At 37.9% G+C, this 21,535-nt stretch overlaps 1 protein-coding gene across 1 annotated transcript in view; it reads left to right on the top strand.

Annotated features, from left to right (window-relative positions):
* LOC117406536 (nectin-1-like) overlaps positions 1-21,535 on the top strand; it is a gene marked incomplete at its 5' end in the record, with an annotated part of 36,036 nt that overhangs the window by 9,557 nt on the left and 4,944 nt on the right. Inside the window, 6 exons of the mRNA XM_034923047.2 lie at positions 11,966-12,015; positions 13,896-14,228; positions 15,356-15,655; positions 15,962-16,064; positions 20,039-20,190; positions 20,991-21,102. Coding sequence (XP_034778938.2) covers positions 11,966-12,015; positions 13,896-14,228; positions 15,356-15,655; positions 15,962-16,064; positions 20,039-20,190; positions 20,991-21,102 — 1,050 coding nt within the window. The remainder of the gene's footprint in view (positions 1-11,965; positions 12,016-13,895; positions 14,229-15,355; positions 15,656-15,961; positions 16,065-20,038; positions 20,191-20,990; positions 21,103-21,535) is intronic.

Below are 21,535 nucleotides of genomic sequence, written 5' to 3' on the forward strand. Positions count from 1 at the left end.
CACAGACATAAAAACGAAACTGTTTGTTTGTTTGTTTGTTTGTTTGTTTGTTTGTTTGTTTGTTTGTTTATTTTATTTATGTATTTATGCATATGACTCACAATGTAAAAACGAAGTATTTTTTTTTAGAAGTAAATGGGAAGTGCATCAAGGTTTCTGTATTTGAAGTCAGCTTTGTTTGCGTGTTTTTCCTTACATGTTATAAACTACATAATTGTAAGGTAGTGTATTGTTCTACTGCAAATACTGTTACTTTATCACCTCCTTCCCTGCAAAGTACAAAGAAGGCTTCACTATATTCCGTTATAAAGAAAAGAGAGAGAGACAGAGAGAGAGACAGAGAGAGAGAGACAGAGAGAGAGAGACAGAGAGAGAGAGACAGAGACATTGATTTTTTATTGCCCGGAATGGGCAGTTAAAGATTGGTTCAGTGGGTTTTTTCAATAGTGTTATGATGTCCTCACTCTCAAAAGTGGCGAGCGAGCAGAAAGCAAAGCGTAGACTGACTTTCGTAAGTGTAAATTAGAACCGTAGTTGTTTTTTTTCCCCCATTTTACAGTTACAAACTGAGTTTTACAATTACAAACTGTGTTTCTGCGCTCACAGATTTTTGATAGCTATTTCACGCCATAGAACTGGTACACAAGTCTGCTAAGAAATAAATAATAATACTAAACAAACAAGTGAATCTAAGCTGCTGTAATAAAGCAAAATACCTTGTGCCTGGTTGGTTAATAACGTGTTTTACTGCTCTTGCCCAAATTTTGTTTTTAAAATCTCATTGGCGGGGTGGCATGTCGTTTAGTATTTTATCCGTTTCAACTAATTTTATCTTTTACGAATTTATTAAAACTTATTAGATATTGCAGTTCACCATGGCTGAAAACTGACGAAGACGTAGGATTCTAAAGCTCTGTGCCAGACAACTTGAACGTATGCTCCCAAGGCTGTCTGGATTGGAAGCAGTGGATGTTTTCCCTTTGTTTCTGGAGCTTCAACATCCAAACATCCTCTACCAGCAAATCCTTATGCCTTGTTTTCTAATGCCAGTGGCTAGTGTCACATTTAGCATTATAGTGGAACTGGTAAAGGAAGATATGCAACCAAAAAGGAATTACGTACTCCTGTGCCAGTGGAAAAAGATTGCTCTGTATGGGCTGGGCCTCAGCTGAGTACAGGGTGTGTTTTGGGGTGCATAAAACCACAGTTCATCGCTGTATTTACAAGTTTGTCAACTCCCTTGTTCAGTGGCACTGCAACACGTACATAGCTATGCCAGATGTAAGTGAAGCAAAAAGCATTGCTCTGCGGGACCGTCCCTCTTCTCCCGAACGGCACCTCCTTGCTCGTTCCTGCTGGTAGGACTGTTTCAATTTTTTTGTCCCTAGCTTGTGGGACTGTGCGCTGTATTCCTGTTTCTGAGAGGGCATTGCGCTGTTTTGGGCGATCAAGCTGGCTCAACACATCCAAGTCACTAACTATACTTATTAATGCCCGGGTTTCCTCCTCGCTCCAGCAATTTTGAGTGGAGGGCGGACACGCGTTGTCTTTGGACATGGCTGGAATCAAAAGCAAGGGAATTCAGTTACAGACATTGTAGTAAGCAGCTCACTTCCTCTTCGTATTTAACTTTAACATAGTTTTTACAGCAAGGTTATTCTCAAACAGCTGATTTAATACTATAACAAGGGCATAATGCAGTTCATGGTAAGTGGTTTTCTACAGAACTGTAAACCCACAAGAGATATACAACATGACAGGCCAGACACAGCAAAAAACAATAATAAAAAAAAAGCTGCCCGCATCATCATTAAGGTGAACTACATCACTGCTAACCATAAAACCACCCATCAGCCACTACTTTCTGCAGTCTTGGAATCCACAGTAACAACTGACCTGCTCCCTTGCAATATTTATAGTGATGTCACTGAAGGATAAACATGTTCATTAACATTTATTTACACGTGAAATGCAGGTTTGTATGTGAAACTGGGCGTGGATTTTCCCGTGTATTCTTTGGAAAAAATAGTATAGTTGAGGAACCATTTTTAACAGCATTATGATGCTTTGCTCTAAAATTATGACTACTCTAGAATATTTTCTTGATCTTGCAAACTACTGAAATTAAGAAACATGTTTGTGTTTTGTTCTTGTTCTTTCTTCCAGAGAAAGTGCACACAGCAATTTTGGAATCGTTAACTAATTAGATTCGGAACATTATCCCAATTAGCTGATTTTATAGTGGCTGTTGTTTGTTGCATAGGATATGTTATCTGGCTGCTCAGACTGTATAGAATTGCAGTTCTACAGTCCAAACATAGATCCAGCTGTGATAGACGCTTCCTTTTTACATATTTTGGGGAATTTTCAAATAACTATGTAACTTGGACTGATAAAAAGTTGATATAAAATCATTGCTGTTATCGGTTTTTTTAAACCTATACTCAATCAGCAATCTTCGAAGTTTTGTTTCCTACTATTGGCACAGTTAATATTTTTCATTTTTTTGTATTTGTTTCTTAATTTTCTGTCATGAACCCCTCAAAATCTCATAACTGACACCCAATAGAAAACTTGTTAAAACTGAACACTTTTGTTAGATAGATTTATAAAAGTGGTATTTCTAGAATTGTAATTTTTTTATGTACATTTCACCCAATAATTAAACTTATTGTTTTTAATTTAAATTATTTAAATTTCTACCTCATAACCGACTCTATTAAATAACATTTTCATAAGTTTTTGTCCTGAAGAAAAAATAAATCCTAAGCAAACAGTACTTAGACACATGTGGAGTGTTTTGCAAGTAGAAAACAACTATAGCATTTGTTTTTTAAACTTATATTTCGTTAAATTCAGATTTTAATTACAGTGTTGGTTATGAGTGTGGGGTATCGGTTATGAAAGCTCTGTGTTGGTTATGAGTTTCTTTCACAGCACTTCATCTTCTAGCTAAATCCTTGGGTGCAATTCATTAAAACATCAGAAGACAGGGTTACAGACTGCAGGCCGTCCTTCTATATCATATTCCAGTTGACATGGTACCCTTTGAGCCCTTTATTTAAATACATTTAACCCTTTGCGGTCCTATGTCGGACCTGGTCCGACATTGCAATTATTCCTATCCGTTTCAATGTCGGACCCTGTCAAAAAAACGCAAAAAACGGGTCTCTAGTCGTTTTTTCTCCGGAAAAAGCCAAGAAAACCATTCATTGACCGAGTGGGAGTGACAGGAGCTGAGACAAGCCGGAAAAAAGGGCGTATTTCATGAATAGTCATACTTGCCCCTGGCATCAGATAACAGTGGCCATAAGGAAACAAGCTGGCTGTTACCGCATCAGCGCTCAGAGAATATCACAGACATTTGCAGAGCTTATTTCAGATGTTTTAGTAATAAAATAATGACTTGGATAGCATTATTGAGGCGTTTGGTGATAAAACGAGTGATCAGGAGATGTTTGATCGGTATGTACGACTATTATTATTATTATTATTATTATTATTATTATTATTATTATTTATTTCTTAGCATATGTGAAAGCTATAGCGAACGAAAGGGTGGGGTGGGGCTGGAGATGCCGCGCACTTAATAAATGGACTGCAAAGGGTTAAAAACTATATACAGTGCCGTGAAAAAGTATTGCCCCCTGTCTGATTTTCTGCATTTTTGCACATTTTTCACATTGTATTTGGTCAGATTTTTTTGTGGGTTGTAGTAGTACATAGAGGGAGTCTGAGAGAAAAAATGACCCCAAAGTTTGGTGCTTCTTTCATTTGTTTGGTGTTTAAGGTAATCAAACATGTAATATTCAGGTGTGAAAGTTATTGCCCCTCCTAGTTAACTCAACCCAATTAAAGGGATAATTAGGGTCAGCTGTTTGAGTACTTTGGTTAACAACCAGGCCTGATTTGGGACAGCCCTGCCCAATATAAATCTGACTAACTTTGGCCCTTACCATCAGAGTGAAGTTGTCAGCACACAGGTTCTAGAGGCACGTCATGCCACAAACAAAAGAAATTCCTGAAGACCTCTGGAAAAAAGTTGTTGATGCCTATCAGTCTGGAAAGGGTTACAAAGCCATTGCTAAGGCTCTGGGGCTCCACCGAATCACAGTCAGAGCCATATTGTCCAAATGGAGAAAGTTTGGGACAGTAGTGAATCTTCCCAGGAGTGGCCGTCCTGCCAAAATCTCTCCAAGAGCAAGGCGAAAAATCGTCCAGGAAGTCACATAGAACCCTAGAACAACATCCAGGGATCTGCAGGCCTCTCTCGCCTCGGCTAAGGTCAGTGTTCATGACTCCACCATCAGAAAGACACTGGGCAAAAATGGGATTCATGGCAGAGTAGCACAGTGGAAACCATAGCTCACTAAGAAGAACATGAATGCTTGTCTCAAGTTTGCCAAAAAGCACCTGGATGATCCTCAAGAGTTCTGGAACAATGTTCTATGGACAGATGAGTCAAAAGTGGAACTTTTTGGCCGACATGGGCCGCGTTATGTCTGGCGAAAACCAAACACTGCATTCCACAGTAAGAACCTCATACCAACGGTCAAGCATGGTGGTGGTAGTGTCATGGTTTGGGGATGCTTTGCTGCATCAGGACCTGGATCCCTTGCCATTATTGAAGGAACCATGAATTCTGCTCTGTATCAGAGAATTCTACAGGAGAATGTCAGGCCATCCGTCCGTGAGCTGAAGCTGAAGCGCAGCTGGGTCATGCAGCAAGACAATGATCCGAAACACACAAGCAAGTCTACATCAGAATTTGTATTTTTCAGTTTGTCTTTCCAGCTTCCTTATCTTTTCCTCAAGGAACTTTGCTTTTTTCTGTGGCCTTTATGGTCTTTCTTCTTTGGAAGTATTCTCTTCTATCTGTCTTCCCTTCCCAAGACTTTTTCTACAGGTGCACGGTGATTCATGTGTTTGGACCTGGCCTGCTCCAGATACAGAGGGCCTTTCTGCACACTTATTACCCTGATTTACAGGATGTGGTGGTGTTGATTGTGGAGTGACAGTGGTCAGTTCTTTTAGTTGTCGGTCTGTCTTCTGTTCCTTATGAAAAGCCTTTGTCCAATTCTTTCTTCTACCTCTCTGTACCGTATCTGACACCTCACTTATTGGTATGTATTTCTTTTTACTTCTTTCCCTTTCCTAGGTACTTATTTTGTCTCTCAATATATTTTTTTCTTCTTTACCTGTATCTTCTAAACTTCTCACAAATACACTATACCTCACAATACCTTGCTATATACAAAGATTAACATCTTAACTATCAACTCTGAGAGAATCTGGATCCGGAAGAGAATATAAAACTGACTGTAACCCTAGCTATATCTATATAATGGGATTTTAGTGTTATTAATGTGCTACACCCCAAAAAATTATTTGAAGTATACAAGTAAATAATATAAAAACCATAACCGACACTAACTTCTCATAACCAACATTTTTCTTGTTTTTGAAAAGTGTCGGTTATGAGAAATTGTAAGGTGTCGGTTGTGAGAAATTTCACTTCTTTGTCCATTTACAACAAACAGGGCAGCCATTGTTTTTGGATTTCAATGTAATAACAATAAAGTAAATTTATATTAAATACATGTACATTTCATAAATATTTTTATTTCCATGTTTTGCTAGCGGTGTTGGTTATGAGCTACACAACTGTGCCAGGCTGCACTAGTGAGTTCAACGGTAATATTTTAAAAATAATGAAGAGCATATTTACCTCTGTCTCCAGTCCTTCCCTACAGAAACCCTTGACCTTTCACCTTGTTTGAAAGACTTTATTGATATGTTATGATTTCTACACAAAAAGTCAGTGGGTGTCGGTTATGAGATTTTGTGTGCAAAACTCTGGGACATGCATAGAATGGGGTATAAATAGAAAATGACATAGTGCTTCTCATATTTAACCTATGTTTTTGAAACAACTTAAATACTTCTTTCAGATTTTTGTATAAAAACATAACATTATAATAATTAAATGTATAACATTTCACTCTGAAACTTAAATCAAACTCTGGGACGAGTCGGTTATGAGATTCAAAATATGAAAGTACAAAAAAAGGCAAAAACATTTTTTTAATGTATTAAGTTATTGTGCAGCGTAGATTAAAATGTTACCTTTCTAAAAATATATAATTTTCAATAGGAAATTAATTTGTTTTGAGAAATATGTCAGCCGGACACCAAGTTACATAGTTATTTGAAAATTCCCCTTTTACATAATGGTATTCACATTTTGTTGTGACCCAATAGAGCTGCCTTATAGTGGTTGTGTGACTGTTTGAGCTACTGAATTTGTATTTTCATATAAACACTGCATGCAAAATTGGAATGTGCCACTGACATCTGATGGTTGTCATGTTGTGATCCTATGACTTTTTTTCAGTTTTAGCATGTGTCACAAAGACGGCCGGAGTGGGTGGCGTCAGACCAGAAACAGGAACACAAACGACAGAGAGATGTGGAGTTTGGTGGAGCTGAGCGAATGCTTTCGCTCAGCATTTAATGAATAAACAGACAGAAAATAAACGTTTGTAACAAAACACAAAAACAGGACACGGCACTTGCGCCAAAATAAACAGACATACAAAACGACTAACACTAAACAGACGGTGCAGGACAGACGAACAAACACGGTGAGCAGATTTAACTATTACTTTTACTATTATTATTATTACTTTACTTCACCTCCGTCTCCAATCCCGTTCTCCACTCACCGAACACCTAACCCTGACTGAATGAAATGTGCGTCTATATATACTATTGTGCTGGGATTCAATTACTAATTAATTATTCACTTGAATCCCAGCACGTGAATTAATTCTGTGCAACCCCGTGCTCACATATTACATTTTAAATGCACGTGCATGATGTGCAATCCCGTGCCTAAATACAAATATACACTTTTTAAATACACGTGAAACACAGACCCGTTTATATCCCGTGTACCAATCTATACACCAACATTAACACACGCATGCAACATACAACACAGAACACACAAATGCACACAGGGGCGGGGCACTTTGCCACAGCATGATAAAGACATTACACTTATTGTCTTCATATTTGATGCATACAGTTACTGCGTTCTATGATTCTCTGTCAAGTTCCATTACAGTAAAACATAACACTATTTTAACCTCTAGTCAGGACCTAGCTGTCTTGACATACAGTTTAATTACATGAAATAATACGATCAGAGATGCCTTACCCTTTGAAATGTATTTTGTTTTGTCAGTTATACAGCATTATTTTAAATATATCTCATTCTGCAATGCAGGTAACCACTTCTGGGCATCTACCACGTGCTGCCATAGTTACTGTACAAATGCCCATAATGGTTACCTGGTTTGTGTTAATGTTTATTCTTTTGATATCTTACAGTAACAAACTGAATTAAGCATATAATGGATGCTTTGTAATCTATGAGTATAAAGTATGTTTCTGTTCTGTACAGTATTTAAGATTGTAGATAGAATAAAAATGCTTTACCATCTCCACAGTACTGAAATTAAGCCTGATCTAGTATAGATCCCAGAATGGTGTATCCATTCCTTTGTCATTCTTTATTTCTCAAGGCCACAGGTAGTTGGTTGCAACTCACTGGAGTACAAACGGTTCTTTCCTATAAGGGTATTCATTTTTGCCTATAGCCTATGGTTATCACTGCCCTGCCAAAATGATCCAGACGCCAGCCTTGAAACATAATGACTTGGAGCTTTTATCCCCCCTTGAACTTTTTTCACATTTTGTTGCCTAGTAGCCTGGAATTAAAATGCATTAAAATAGTTTTTCATTTATCTACACATCCTACCCCACAACTTCCATGTGAAAAAAATATTCTAGAGATTTGTAGAACATTCTTTTTAAAATAAAAACTGAAATAGCTTGGTTGGATAAGTGTCCACCCCCCTTGTAATAGCAATCCTAAATTAGCTCAGGTGTAACCAATTGCCTTCAAAATCACACACTAAGTTAAGTGACTTCCACCTGTGTTAAATTGTAGTGATTCACATGATTTCAGGATAAATTCAGCAGTTCCTATAGGTTCCCTCTGCTGGGTAGTGCATTTCAAAGCAAAGACTCAACCATGAGCACCAAGGTGCTTTCAAAAGAACTCTGGGACAAAGTTGTTGAAAGGCACAGATCAGGGGATGGGTATAAAAAAATATCAAAGGCCTTGAATATCCCTTGGAGCATGGTCAAGACGATTACTAAGAAGTGGAAGGTGTATGACCACCAAGACCCTGCCTAGATTAGGCCGTCCCTCCAAATTGGATGACCGAGCAAGAAGGAGACCAATCAGAGAGGCTACCAAGAGGCCAATGGCAACTTTGCAAGAGCTACAGGCTTTTATGGCCAAGACTGATCAAAGTGTGCATGTGACAACAATATCCAAAGCACTCCACGAATCTGGCCTATATGGTGTGGTGCCAAGAAGGAAGCCATTACTCAAGAAAGAATCACGTTTTGAAGTATGCAAAAAAAACTCAGGAGATTCTGTAGCCATGTGGCAAAGTTTTGTGGTCTGACGAAACTAAAATGGAACTTTTAGGCCTAAATGCAAAGCATTATGTTTGGCGCAAACACAGCGCATCACCCAAAGAACACCATCCCTACTGTGAAGCATGGTGGTGGCAGCATCATGGTATAGGGATGTTTCTCATCGGCAGGGACTGGGGCACAGGATAGAAGGGAAAATGAATGGAGCAAAGTACAGAAAAGTCCTTGAGAAAAACCTGCTGCTCTCTGCAAGAAAGCTGAAACTGGGACGGAAGTTCACCTTTCAGCATGACAACGACTCAAAGCACACAGCCAAAGCTACACTGGAGTGGCTAAGGAACAAAAAGGTAAATGTCCTTGAGTGGCCCAGTCAGAGCCCCAACCTAATTCCAATCGAAAATTTGTGGCATGACTTGAAGATTGCTGTCCATCAACGCTCCGCAAGGAACTTGACAGAGCTTGAACAGTTTTGTAAAGAAGAATGGTCAAATATTACCAAATCTAGGTGTGCAAAGTTAGTAGAGACCTATCCCAACAGACTCACAGCTGTAATTGCTGCAAAAGGTGCTTCCACCAAGTATTAACTCAGGGGGGTGGAGACTTATCCAATTATGATCTTTCATTTTTGTATTAAATACATAATTTTTTTTCTCAATAAAGACTTTTTTCTCCTTAACCGTGTTGAGTATGGTGTGTAGATAGAAAAAAAAATCCTCATTTAAATGCATGAAACTCTGAGGCACTGACACAACAAAATGTGAAAAAAGTTCAAGGGCGTGTAGACTTTCTATAGGCACTGTACTAAATACATTGCTGTCTTTGAATAGATAATCATATCCTCTTTAGAAAAAAGCAAGAACACCATACCTACTGTCAAGCATGGAGGTGGTAATATCCTTCTATGGGGCTGTTTTTCTTCTAATGGCACAGGAAATGTAGTTCCAATACATGGTAAAATGGATACCATAGCATACCAAAAGATATTGGCCAATCATCTGAAACCCTCCGCTACAAAACTTGGTTTAAAGCGCAACTGGATGTTCCAACATGACAACGATCCAAAGCACACATCAAAATCTATTTCAGAATGGTTAAAGAATAAAACCATCAAGGTTCTGGAATGGCCTAGTGAAAGCCCCAATCTAAAATCCAATTGAGAATCTTTGGTATGAGTTGAAGAAGGCTGTGCACAAGAGAAGTCCTAGGAATTTGAATGACCTAGAACAATTTTGCGTTGAAGAATGGTCAAACATCACTAAAGAATTATGCCAAAAGCCCATTGACAAATATCCTAATCGTTTAAAAGAGGTAATTATTGCCAACGGTGCCTCAACTAGCTATTAATTTAATTGTCCTTGTCAGGGTATGAATACTTCTTTGCTGAAATAAATAATTGTATTTCTTGTAACTTTTTCTTCATCCACAAAAGCAAAACTTTTCTTACAAAAGTTATTTTCCTAAAATTCTTTGTTTCTCAAAAAATTTCTAGAAATTATAAATTTCCATTGGGGTATGTAAACTTTTGACTACAACTGTACGTGTAAAATGTTGTCAGGATGTTAATGCAGCATTTCGCACAAGAGAGAGATGCTTGGTTCCTTTTAAATTATTTTAATTTATTTGGATGCTATCTCAACACCCACACAGTTCACAGAACAGAAACACAGGATACCACACAGAATACAGGAACCATGACAACCAGACCAGACCAGACCAGACCAGACCACAGCTTTTTATTTAATTTGATTAAAAAGACAATGACCTCTGTGTAAGGAAAAATTGATAAGCAACTGAAAAACTATATTAGTGGAAGTCAAAAATATGTTTATTGCTGTAATACAAGAATAGAACTATTGTACAGAGTCGCGTCACTCTGGGCTTCAGTGAGATTGGTAGAACTGAGCACCAGACAATGCATTCACTTCAGTTTTGTAGATTCCAAAGCACACCCTTTTAATGATGTCATTTATGACCCCTCCTCACACACTTTCCTTTGCATCTGTTATCTCTGATATTCTCCCACCCCCCCATGCAAGCAAGCAAGCAGAGCAGAACTGAAAAACCCCCTTCACAAATGCCCATTGGTCATATTTGCTCTCTCTAGTCAAACTGCAATGTAATGAGACAGACCCTGCATTCCAAAATACCCCACCTAAACTCTGTGCTCAATATCTCTCCATTGAAAGTACCATACATCCCAAATATTAATATGGACTATAAAATGTCCTTGCATCTGTTTTTGCTGTATTTTGTAGTTTCCAATGGTTACACTGTAGCCTACAGAGCAAGGACAATTACTAATGTAACAGGAGGAGGGTAGAAATAAAACAAAAAAGTGAGAAACTTTTTTTAAAAGACCGCCAATGAGAATGTCATGACATGAACCCAGATAACCCAATAGAACGTGTGGGTTGTTCAGGGACGGGGACGCACACATTATTATTATTATTATTATTTTTATTATTATTATTATTATTATTAGTTGTTTAGCAGATGCTTTTATCCAAAGCGACTTACAGACTAAGGGGTGAACTATGCATCAACAACTGCTGCTGCAGAGTCACTTACAATAGGACCTCGATTTTACATGTCATCTGAAGGACAGAGCACAAGTAAAGTGACTTGTTCAGGGTAACACACAGTTAGTCAGTGGCTGGGCGGGGATTAGAACCATGGAACTCTTGGTATCAAGCCCTTTTCTTTAACCACTGGACCACCAAGCCTACCATTACTGTATATGAAGGCCAGCGACAGGGAAAGGCTTGTGCTTCTGAATAAAACTGTAGTGTAGGGGTTCTGATCTTCAGGGTTCAACAGCTTGGTTTGCACTCCATTGCTACAGGGCTAACCTTATAAAAGTTTCCCACTTTACACTTTTGCCCCCAAGCTTTTCCCATTGTTATATTATGCATTTACCATAGTTTGCCCTGCTAAAAGTCTCTCCCAGTAGAAGCAGAGCAAAGTGCAACAAAGAATAGGAAAGCATTGCAAAGCACAGAGAGGCATGGCAAAACAAACTGTAAAACAAACCATGGTGAACAAACCTGCCAAAGTTTTCCCTAGTAAAAGCACAGCAATAATAAACATATTGTAAAGGTAAGCGAGGTATGGTAAAGCATATTAGAAAACATGGTAAACAGGGTAAAACTATGGCAAATGCATATTATAACCATGGGGAAATTGATGCTCAATTAAGCACCAGCCACATTCTGCACCAGGATTTGGCAGATATGAGATTTTAACCCCATCCCTGCCAAACAAATTCAAAATATATAATTTTTATTCACACAGCTACAAAAGCCACACCATTCACTTTCACAGGGCTTCTACCCTGTCACAAGGGCAAATGTATTTTTACAGCTGTGAGGATGATTAGTGGGAGCTTGCAATCCTCCAAAGGCTCTTGTTTAGTCTAACTCCCTGCCACCATGTTCCCTTTGATTTATTACAGCACTTGTGTGAGGGCCTCCGAGGGTGAAAGAAGAACACAAAGAGGGGAAGGTGTGTGTGTGTTTTATTATTTCTTAGCAGACACTCTTATCCAGGGCGACTTACAATTGTTACAAGATTATCACATTATTTTTACATACAATTACATTATTTTTTACACATCATTTTTACATACAATTACCCATTTATACAGTTGGGTTTTTACTGGAGCAATCTAGGTAAAGTACCTTGCTCAAGGGTACAGCAGCAGCACCCCCCACCTGGGATTGAAACCACGACCCTCTGGTCAAGAGTCCAGAGCCCTAACCACTACTCCACAGTGCGTGCGTGCGTCGCTTTTGCATCTCATTTTGGTTAACTTCACAAAACAAGAAAACCTATTAAACATTCAAATATAGTATTAGGTGGTGGATCTCTGGCTTATTTAGAAAGCCCTGGTTATAGCTGGAGGATCACTATGAAGTTAAATCCTAAAATCAACAGTAAAATAGAATTAATAATAAACCCGTAAACACACACACACACACACACACACACACCTTCCCCTCTTTGTGTTGTTTTCACCCTCGGAGGCCCTCAACTGTATCTAACCATGGCCAATCATTGCTGATAAGTATTGCTGATAGTAACACAATGCAATGTTTTTTTCTTTTTTTTTTTTTTTTTAAAGGCCAGTTTGCTAATGTTCTTGTGCACTTATGACTTGTGCTCTGTGTTAAAGGTTTCACTTCAGAAATAAGAGGGGTTATACTGCACAAGGGGCTTTCTTGTTTATATTTTTAGCTGAAACACATTGTTTGGAATCTTGTGGTTGGTTGGTTGGTTGGTTGGTTGGTTGGTTGGTTGGTTGGTTTGTTCAGTTTAGTGAGACCAGATCTCGCTACAAAGTATAGTTTAGAGAGAGGTTTTAGAGGGGAGCCTTCTTATTTATGGAAGATAGCACACCCAAGCTGAGCAGTATACATGTTACACTGTTCTCAGTATGCTATCGTGACTACAGTATATTTAATAGTCATGTTCTCCGTTAGAAGCGGAGAATTGGCATATTGTGTAGTTTTTATTTTCCTAATCTCTACAGTATTTTTAGGCATTCTTTTACATTTTTCACATAGACTGGTGGCTGATCCACAGTGTAGTTTGCCCCACTGAATACACAATTCAGACTTCACTCAACACTGGGCCCATTCTATTCAAATGTCAGACTTGCATTTCATATTGTTGTCACTAAGTGTGTTTTCAGAAGGGCAGAATTGCCTTTTTGTATTACACAGTGTTAAATGTATTGCAGTGTCTTTCAATGTTGCTGTAATGCTAACCCTTTAACAGGACTTTTTCATTGTGTTGAGACCATTTTCAAAAATACCTGGGCCTTAAAGGGTTAATTGTGATATGTGCCTGTGTTCTGTATTCTTAAAGAAAGGAGAGCCTAAGCTATTTCCTTTTGTAACTTGTAGAGATGTGCTAATTTAATGTTTTTATGTTTGTCATTTTTTAAATTTCATTCCTGTTGATGACGCTCGCGAATGAATCATTGAAGCCCCTTTTTTTCACTGATACACACTTGTACTAATATTAGAATCATTAGTAACGTTTGTTTTAACATCTCATCAAAGCCAAGTAACCATCATTTACATTTTTTTGTTTTTCCATGTATCCTTTTAGCTATTTTACAAACCATTGTTTCAGATGTGCCATTCCTCCTACCAAAAGGGATGCGTTGTTTTGCCATTGGAGATACTCTTCACAAGGTCTTACAGCGCTGACCAAGTTTATCATGATATATCTCAGAATCACAAAATTGAATTGCAAATACAACAAACCGGTTATTGAAATGACATTGTAACAAAGAGGTCAGCTACAGTATATGTATTTCCATATTGTTTTGAATTTTGCCATAGTTACAAAATCCTTCTTTCTTCTCAACATTACAGGAATTAAAGTGGTGGATGGAGATGTAAATGTTACAATGGGAGAAGATGCCGTTCTTCAATGTAAACTGACTGATACATCAGATGAAGTTACACAGATAACTTGGCAGAGGAAAAACAGTGCTCATGAAGATAACTTTCTCATCTTTGAAAGAGAGAGTGGAGCTAAACCTTTAAATGAATTTGGAAAAAGAGTACAGTTTATTGGTGATGGAGACAAGAATGCAAATATTATCTTAAAAAATACAATTCTTTCCGATGAAGGTGGCTACATATGTATTTTCACTGTTTTTCCCAGTGGACCATATTCCACAGATATACAACTCACCGTAAGAGGTAAGCAATGGCTTTGATCAGTATAGGATTCACATTCATTCAGATTTCTGTTAATTACCCCAGTGTTTTATATTTTTTTGTATTGTAGAAACAATTCAACAAAAATGCCCGAGGTACCATAAACAAAAAAGAAAAAATGATTATCCTTTGTCTTGTCACGTTCGTGCTCTTCTGTTATTCTCTAATAGAATCCGGGGAGGCAATCGGGAGGACAAGTAGATGGTTTAAACTTGTTCGTGTACTGGCTTACAGATCTTTACATACACATACATACAGGAAGATCTCCAGGCAGATGGACCAGCTAAGTCTGTGTTACCAAACTCAACTGCACATTAATAGAATAGGTGTGTTTCCTATTCCTACACAGATGCTCAGAATGAGCTGGAGGGGTTAGCAGCACATGTGTGCAGTCTATTGCTCCCAACACGTTGGAGAAACCAGAAATATCATAGAATTCTGTTTTCAAGGCTTGTAAGTTCATCCTGCTTTTAAGGAAGAATAGGTATTTGGCTGTTCACCAAATACCAATAACTGCATTGAGCACAACTGGCAATGCACGAGAAAAGGCAGACTGGGAAATGCCAGCAACAATTGCGACTGATTAAAACTGTGATGCAATTGTAGGTGTCGCAATTGTCTGCGGCTTTCGTACATCTCATTATAATATTTGAGAACACTGATTTGCACTACCTCCACCCCATATTTGTGAATTTATGCAGGAATGCCCATAATTACATATTAATCTGTGCGTGAACCGCAAACAGAAACTGCAGCCGCAAAGCATTGCCTAAAAAGTTGCAAATAGCATTGCGCCTGTGTAGTATATTTTACCCAAGACTCCCGACTTGTTTGCGACTATTGCGACAGGCACAACATTTTAGTAAACCTACCCCTTAGAGTTGTGGGTTAATCCTTACATTTACACAAGACAATGAGGAAAAATTCTGGTTATAAAAAAAATTAAATATTAATTTGCAAAGTTTCTGGAACGTGAGATGGTCTCTGCTGCACTCTAGGTAGTCCTTTCCACAGGGAACCTGAAAAAAAGATTGATCTCTGGTATGTGATGCTGCATTATGGAGATCACAATATAAAGCCTTATCTTTTAATGTTATTCTTTGTATTAGTCACTCCTGTTATCAAAGTCTTCACTGAAGATCCACCAGAAGTTGGCAGTGGAGAAAGTACAGTAGCTACCTGCATTGCTGCATGTGGAAAGCCAGCTGCTACAATCACATGGAAAACTTCTCTTACTGAACAGCGCATTGAGAACAACTCCTTTCTTCATGAAAATGGTACCACGACAACTCGGAGCCAATTACTAGCAATACCAGTCAAGTCAATGCATCAGCAGGAAGTGTTTTGCATTGTTGAACACCCAACTCTGAAACATCCAGAAATTGTCTCACATAAGCTAAATATATACTGTGAGTACTGAACTATATTAATGCAGTGCGATCGTAGTTTTGTTAGCGATCTAGCTCCAGTATCCAGTTCTAAGCATTTTTTTTTAAGCAAAATCATTTTTGTAAATTACTCCCTATGAAGGATGCATGCCCATATTCATATGTCTGTAAGTAATAATGTCACACCTTCAATTCTACATATACTGATCAACTTTTTCACAATACTGACAGCTCTAATTTAGTATTTTCAGGGGATATGTTATTTACAAACGTGTTTGTTATTGGTGTTTTCAGAGCTTGGTACAAATCAAATACTATGTTTTGTAGATTCTCCATCAGTTGATGTAAGGGCTGCTGAGAAACCACCAGGCAGCCTACTCCTCCAGTGTGAAGCAGATGCCAACCCACCGGCTACTTACTCCTGGAGCAAGTACTGACAGTTATTTTTTTGTTTGTGATTTATTTTCTTTGTGGGGCATTATTATTATTATTATTATTATTAATAATAATAATAATAATAATAATAATAATAATAATAATAATAATAATAAAAATAATAATAATAGATACATAATAATAATTATTAATATTATTAAGTAAATATTTCGTTTTATTCCGGAAAGATTAGCAGTAGGCTTCACCACCCAGGCGTGCATATATTTCATGGGCACCGCATGGCCAGTCTGCATATATAAAGTATATATGTGGACTGCAGTGCATTACAAGGAAATATAGCTACTATCCATGTAATATATGTACATATATGTTAAGGGTGAAACCCGGTGAGTTACCACTTTTTTCGGCCCTCGTCCGCTTCCAATCAGGCGAATCTAGATTGGCCCAGAACTTGAAAAAGAGAACTGGGCAATACCCGTATTTTTCAACAGTTTTCACTGAATTCCGGGGTTAGCCCGGGCGAGTCTAGTTTTACCCAATGCTTCAACATCAATGCTGGGCCTTCATCGCTACATTGTTGTCAGGAGGCAAGGCAGGTACCCCGGAACACACTTGGAAGCTGGCAGGAGAGAGTGTAGAAATGCAAAACTAGACTCGCCCAAGTAATTGGCATAGGCAAAACTAGATTGGCCCAGCATCAATGAACTAGACTCACCCAGGTTAATGGCATGGACAAACCAGATTCACATTAACTATGTAGTAAATTACATCACAAACGCATTAACCCTTTGCGGTCCTATGTTGGACCTGGTCCGACATTGACATTTTCCCTTGCCGGTCCAATGTCGGACCCTGTCCGACATCATCAAAAAGACATGAAAAACAGGTCTCTAGTCATTTTTTCGCTGGAAAAATCTGAGAAAACCATTCAATGGCCGAGTGAGACTGATAGGAGCTGAGAGAAGCCAAAAGAAAAAAAAAAAAAGGGGGCGTATCTTATGAATACAGATAGCCACGGCACCACATAGATAACACGGACATAAACAAATAAGATAGCTGCTTCTGCATCCAGTGCTCAAAGAATATCACAGACATTTGCAGATGTTATAGTAATAAAATAATGACTTGGATCACATTATTGAGGAGTTTGGTGATAAAACGAGTGATTAGGAGATGATTTATCGGTATGCACTACTATCAAGAAGTATGTGAAGAATACAGCAAACGAGGGGTGGGGCGGGGCTGGAGATGCAGTACTGAGTGTCCTGTTGATATGCAGTGCCTTTTAAACCTGTTTTACTGTGAAAAAAATACTTTTAAACAGCACGTCCTAAAATAAACTGCACGTGTGAAAATAAATTGGACCTGACGCACCTGAGACGCGCTGAATAAATTGACCACTTAGGGTTAATAGATTTAAATAGAAATAAGTAAGAGTGGCAAAGTGGCTTTACTGTGTACAGATGCATGGGTGATGCAGTGCATAAGGAACCAGACAGAGTCATTCCAGGGGAGTTTATTTTCAAAGTCCAGGTCTGGTGACCAAAAGAAAAGTCCCCGGCAATACACAACAATGTGTAAAGCGCAGGGAAAATAACACAGGTTGCAGTCCCAAATAATAATAAAAGATATCTCTCCCACAATATACAATCATGGTCCCCAGTCCTGGGTGCGCGTTGTAGTGCTCCAGATGGGTAATACAATTTATCTGGTGACAATCTGTGCAGTGTTGTTCTGGGTTTTTGCTGGTCCTCGGCGACAGCTCCGGAACTTATTTAAGTGTCTACTAATAATAATAACAATAATTAGTACACAAACAAATAAACACGAACAGCAATCACAAGCATTTTCCATCCTTCTAGGTTATTTACGTTTTTAACCAAAGTGAAGAAACAGATTGCGATTCTCTGTCCCCTTTTATGCCGTGACACATGAACCCTTGGTAAACGAGTGCAACCGCCTCGCCAATCTGCGGCTGCCACATCGTTTCCCTTCCGGGTCAATGCGTTCTTGCAACGGAGTCTCGCCTTCATCCAGACTGGCCGACTTCCCGACCCTGGGAAAGAACTGTCAGACCAGCCTGTCCAAAGAACTCCATTCTCGCTGCTTAGCGCCCTCACAGGTCGGGAGGGAGATTTACAACCAAGAATCATTGTATTCCTGTCACAGTGAGTGTAGTTTATTTGATTTATTTATTGCATTTATATAACTTTAAAAAACGCATCGCAAAGTACTGTATAGTAAATAGAAGAAAAAATAACAAACCACAATACATTTGTATAGCATGCCACACATACAACTGCCATAATTATACCATTTAAATAAGTGTACACATAATAATAATACAAAAGCAGCAATTTTAAAGTTACACTGAAACCGACTAAGATAAGAAAACCATTTTATAAAAGTGCGTTTTTAGTCTTAAACTGTAACAGTCCCAGCTTCCCTGACAAACGAAGGCAGAGCATTCCATAATTTGTGAGCTCTACAAGAAAAAGCCTTACCTCCCGTCTCGGAGTGCAGTTTGAAAGGCACAGGGTCAGTGACTCCTGCAAATAACTAATCCATTAAGGGACTTGTAAGTTAACAGCATAATCTTAAAATCAATTCTATACTGCACAGGGAGCCAGTGTAAAGAGGCCAAAATGGGTAATATGTTCACTTTTCCTGGTTTTAGTCGGAATTCTGAACAAGCTGCAAGCAGGATACCACAAAAAAGTGTCATTGCTGTGAGAGAGGATCCAATGTCAAGGGACTATTAGCGGAAGGATTAATTAATTTATCTAGGGTAGCAAAAATAAATCTAGAATTTATTTTTATTTGTTTCAATTAAATTAGAATAATATGATGATCTAGCCAGCACCAGAACCTTCCTATATTTAACCAGGTGGCCCTTCCATGCAATATAATGAACGTGCAGTTTAGAATCCCACCATCTCCGTTCTAGTTTACGACCCTCATATTTCATATCACGAGTTGTATCATTAAACCACGGTGAGCTTTTTTTAAAAAGACACTCTGAATTTTGATTGGCACTAAAGTATCTAAGATACCAGTCAAGGTGGTGTAGGTATTAACCAGCTCATCTACTGATAAGGAATGTGGTAATGAGAGTGGTAGAAAGCTTAACAGCAGTTGAAGAATTAATAACCCGGGATTTAAATGTGGCATCAAAAGCCTGTTTGTTTTCAAACACACTTCCCCTTGACAAAGGTAGGTTAAACACACTCAACAGATACTGGTAAACTGGTAGCTATGCAAACGAAAGTGTCTGAGGCAGAAAGAGGAAAACAACTCGGAGAAGACCGAATGATTGTTAAAAGTCCAAGGCTAATCGTTTCCTACCCAGACCTCAATTTGCTGCTGATTTTAATTCCACAACAAATGTCACTTTATCAAAGGAAACAAAGAGACATCTTAGAGAAGCTGGTGTGATTCCATTCTTAAATGTCATGCAATACTCTCAGGGACGTGACTTGTGGGTGAAGGCTTTGTTTTTCAACATAATGACCCTAAACACGTATCAGCACTCTTGAAGCACACCCAAGGTGTGGAAGTATCCCATCACAACACACATCTTGCTGTGCCTTATACATAGCTACAATAACAGATAACTTAAGAATGGTCATGAGGACTGAACTATTTTACTGAGTTTAGAATTCCTTCTCTCCTTACAGACTGGAGTAACCTGCCCCTATTTAAACTGTAAATAATGTCGACAAAACAGACTTTAGTACGTTATTGGTGAACTGAAGAAGAGCCTACTGTAGCCGAAACATTAGTCTACTTGACTAAGTTTCTTATAGTTTTACCTTAGATAAAACAAACACACTTTTAAGGTTCTGCACGCAGCTTTCAAAGTAATCGCACATGGATTCAACCTAAATAATTAAACATAAATACGTGATGTACTTTATAAACAGATTGCTGCACACTGAGATAATGTTTAGTGACTGTTAATTGTGCACCACGATCCCAAAAATGGATAAATACTTTCTTTGTTTTCAGAGAAAACCAGAGTCTTGCGACAAGTAATAAAATGAATATTGAAAGAAGCGGGCAATATCTATTGGAGATGACCCCTGATATCAATGGGCTATACTTTTGTGAAAGCAGTAATCCATATGGTACAGCATCAGGGACAATATATCTTCATATCAGTAAGTTTTAATAATGTGTGTATAGAAATACTGCTGACGTACTTGTTTCTATATTTCTTATTTATCCCACGATTGAATCAGCTTTTTAAACAACATCTTTTTGAATAACTTAAATTAATGTTGCATAAAATGTCAAATAGCATGTTATTTTTTTTAGCACAATTGTTTTTTTATTTTCTGTTTACTTGGGCTATTACATCTAGTTTTAGTATTATGATTCTTTTTAAAATGACTAATTTCTAAGTGGCATTGAGGCGCATTTGCACATTGAAAATAAAACAAAATGTGATTTTGATTTAGAACGTTGTAGAAAACATCAAGACAACATTAGTTAATCGCGCTTCCTGTCGTGTCTTAAGGGTTCCATCACCTTTTTTTAGGGTCTTCGTTCAAAAGATGTAGAACTTTTATAATTGGGTGATGTGTGCCTGTCTGTCAGGCTCTACAGATGGACAGGGTAGCTGCCTTGGTTTTGCACCAGTCTTCCCCAAACATTCTTGTGCATTCCAAGCCTCCTGTACTGCAGACGTTTCAGTTTGCTTATGGGTATAATCTGATAAGCTCTTGCTTTAATACAGTCATTTTTAGGTACTTTCAGGTACAGTAATGTGATTATTACATGATTATGAGGACCTCTCTGTTATGCATGTGCGCAATGGTTTTATTAGATTTTGTTATTTTAAATAAATAAATCTGGTGAAATGGGTAATATAATCAAATATGCATTTACATCTATTTTATATGGCCTTTTAAAAAATATCATACTTTTTTTTTTACATGACATTATTGTCTTTTTCCAGGCAGTTCCAGGGAGCAATATGGCGTGCTTATTGCTGGAATTATTTTAATATTAATTGCACTTGCAGTTGTTCTATTCTTTGTGTGGAGACAAAGAGGAGAGCAAACAGGGAGGTTAGTATTTTCACCACACTAACTAAATATGGGTTATTTATTTACATACTGAGTGATGAAAAACAAACCATATTTTCAATGTTTTCATTATTGTTAATATTGGTCTTAGATCATATTTTGTAACATTTTCAAATTATACTTTGTTTATAGTATGCCATACCAGCATTTTAAAAATCATATCCCCAGATAAATGTGTTCTCTCAACTGTTACAGAAAAAAAATCCATTACGTGTAGATGTGTCATTTTATTAAATGTAAATGTCATATTTTAAGACCTATTCTCTGAAATACTTAGCAAAGCAGATTTTTTTTTTTAAATCCATCTTAGAGCTTTGAATTTGTTGCATGGATATTGAACAACATTATTGCAATTATTGATAGAAGAAACATACCACTTGTTATTTGTCTGTTTCATCTGTGAACAGATATATTT

The sequence above is a fragment of the Acipenser ruthenus genome, chromosome 8 (genome assembly GCF_902713425.1).
Source record: "Acipenser ruthenus chromosome 8, fAciRut3.2 maternal haplotype, whole genome shotgun sequence".
In the NCBI taxonomy this organism is placed as follows: domain Eukaryota; kingdom Metazoa; phylum Chordata; class Actinopteri; order Acipenseriformes; family Acipenseridae; genus Acipenser; species Acipenser ruthenus.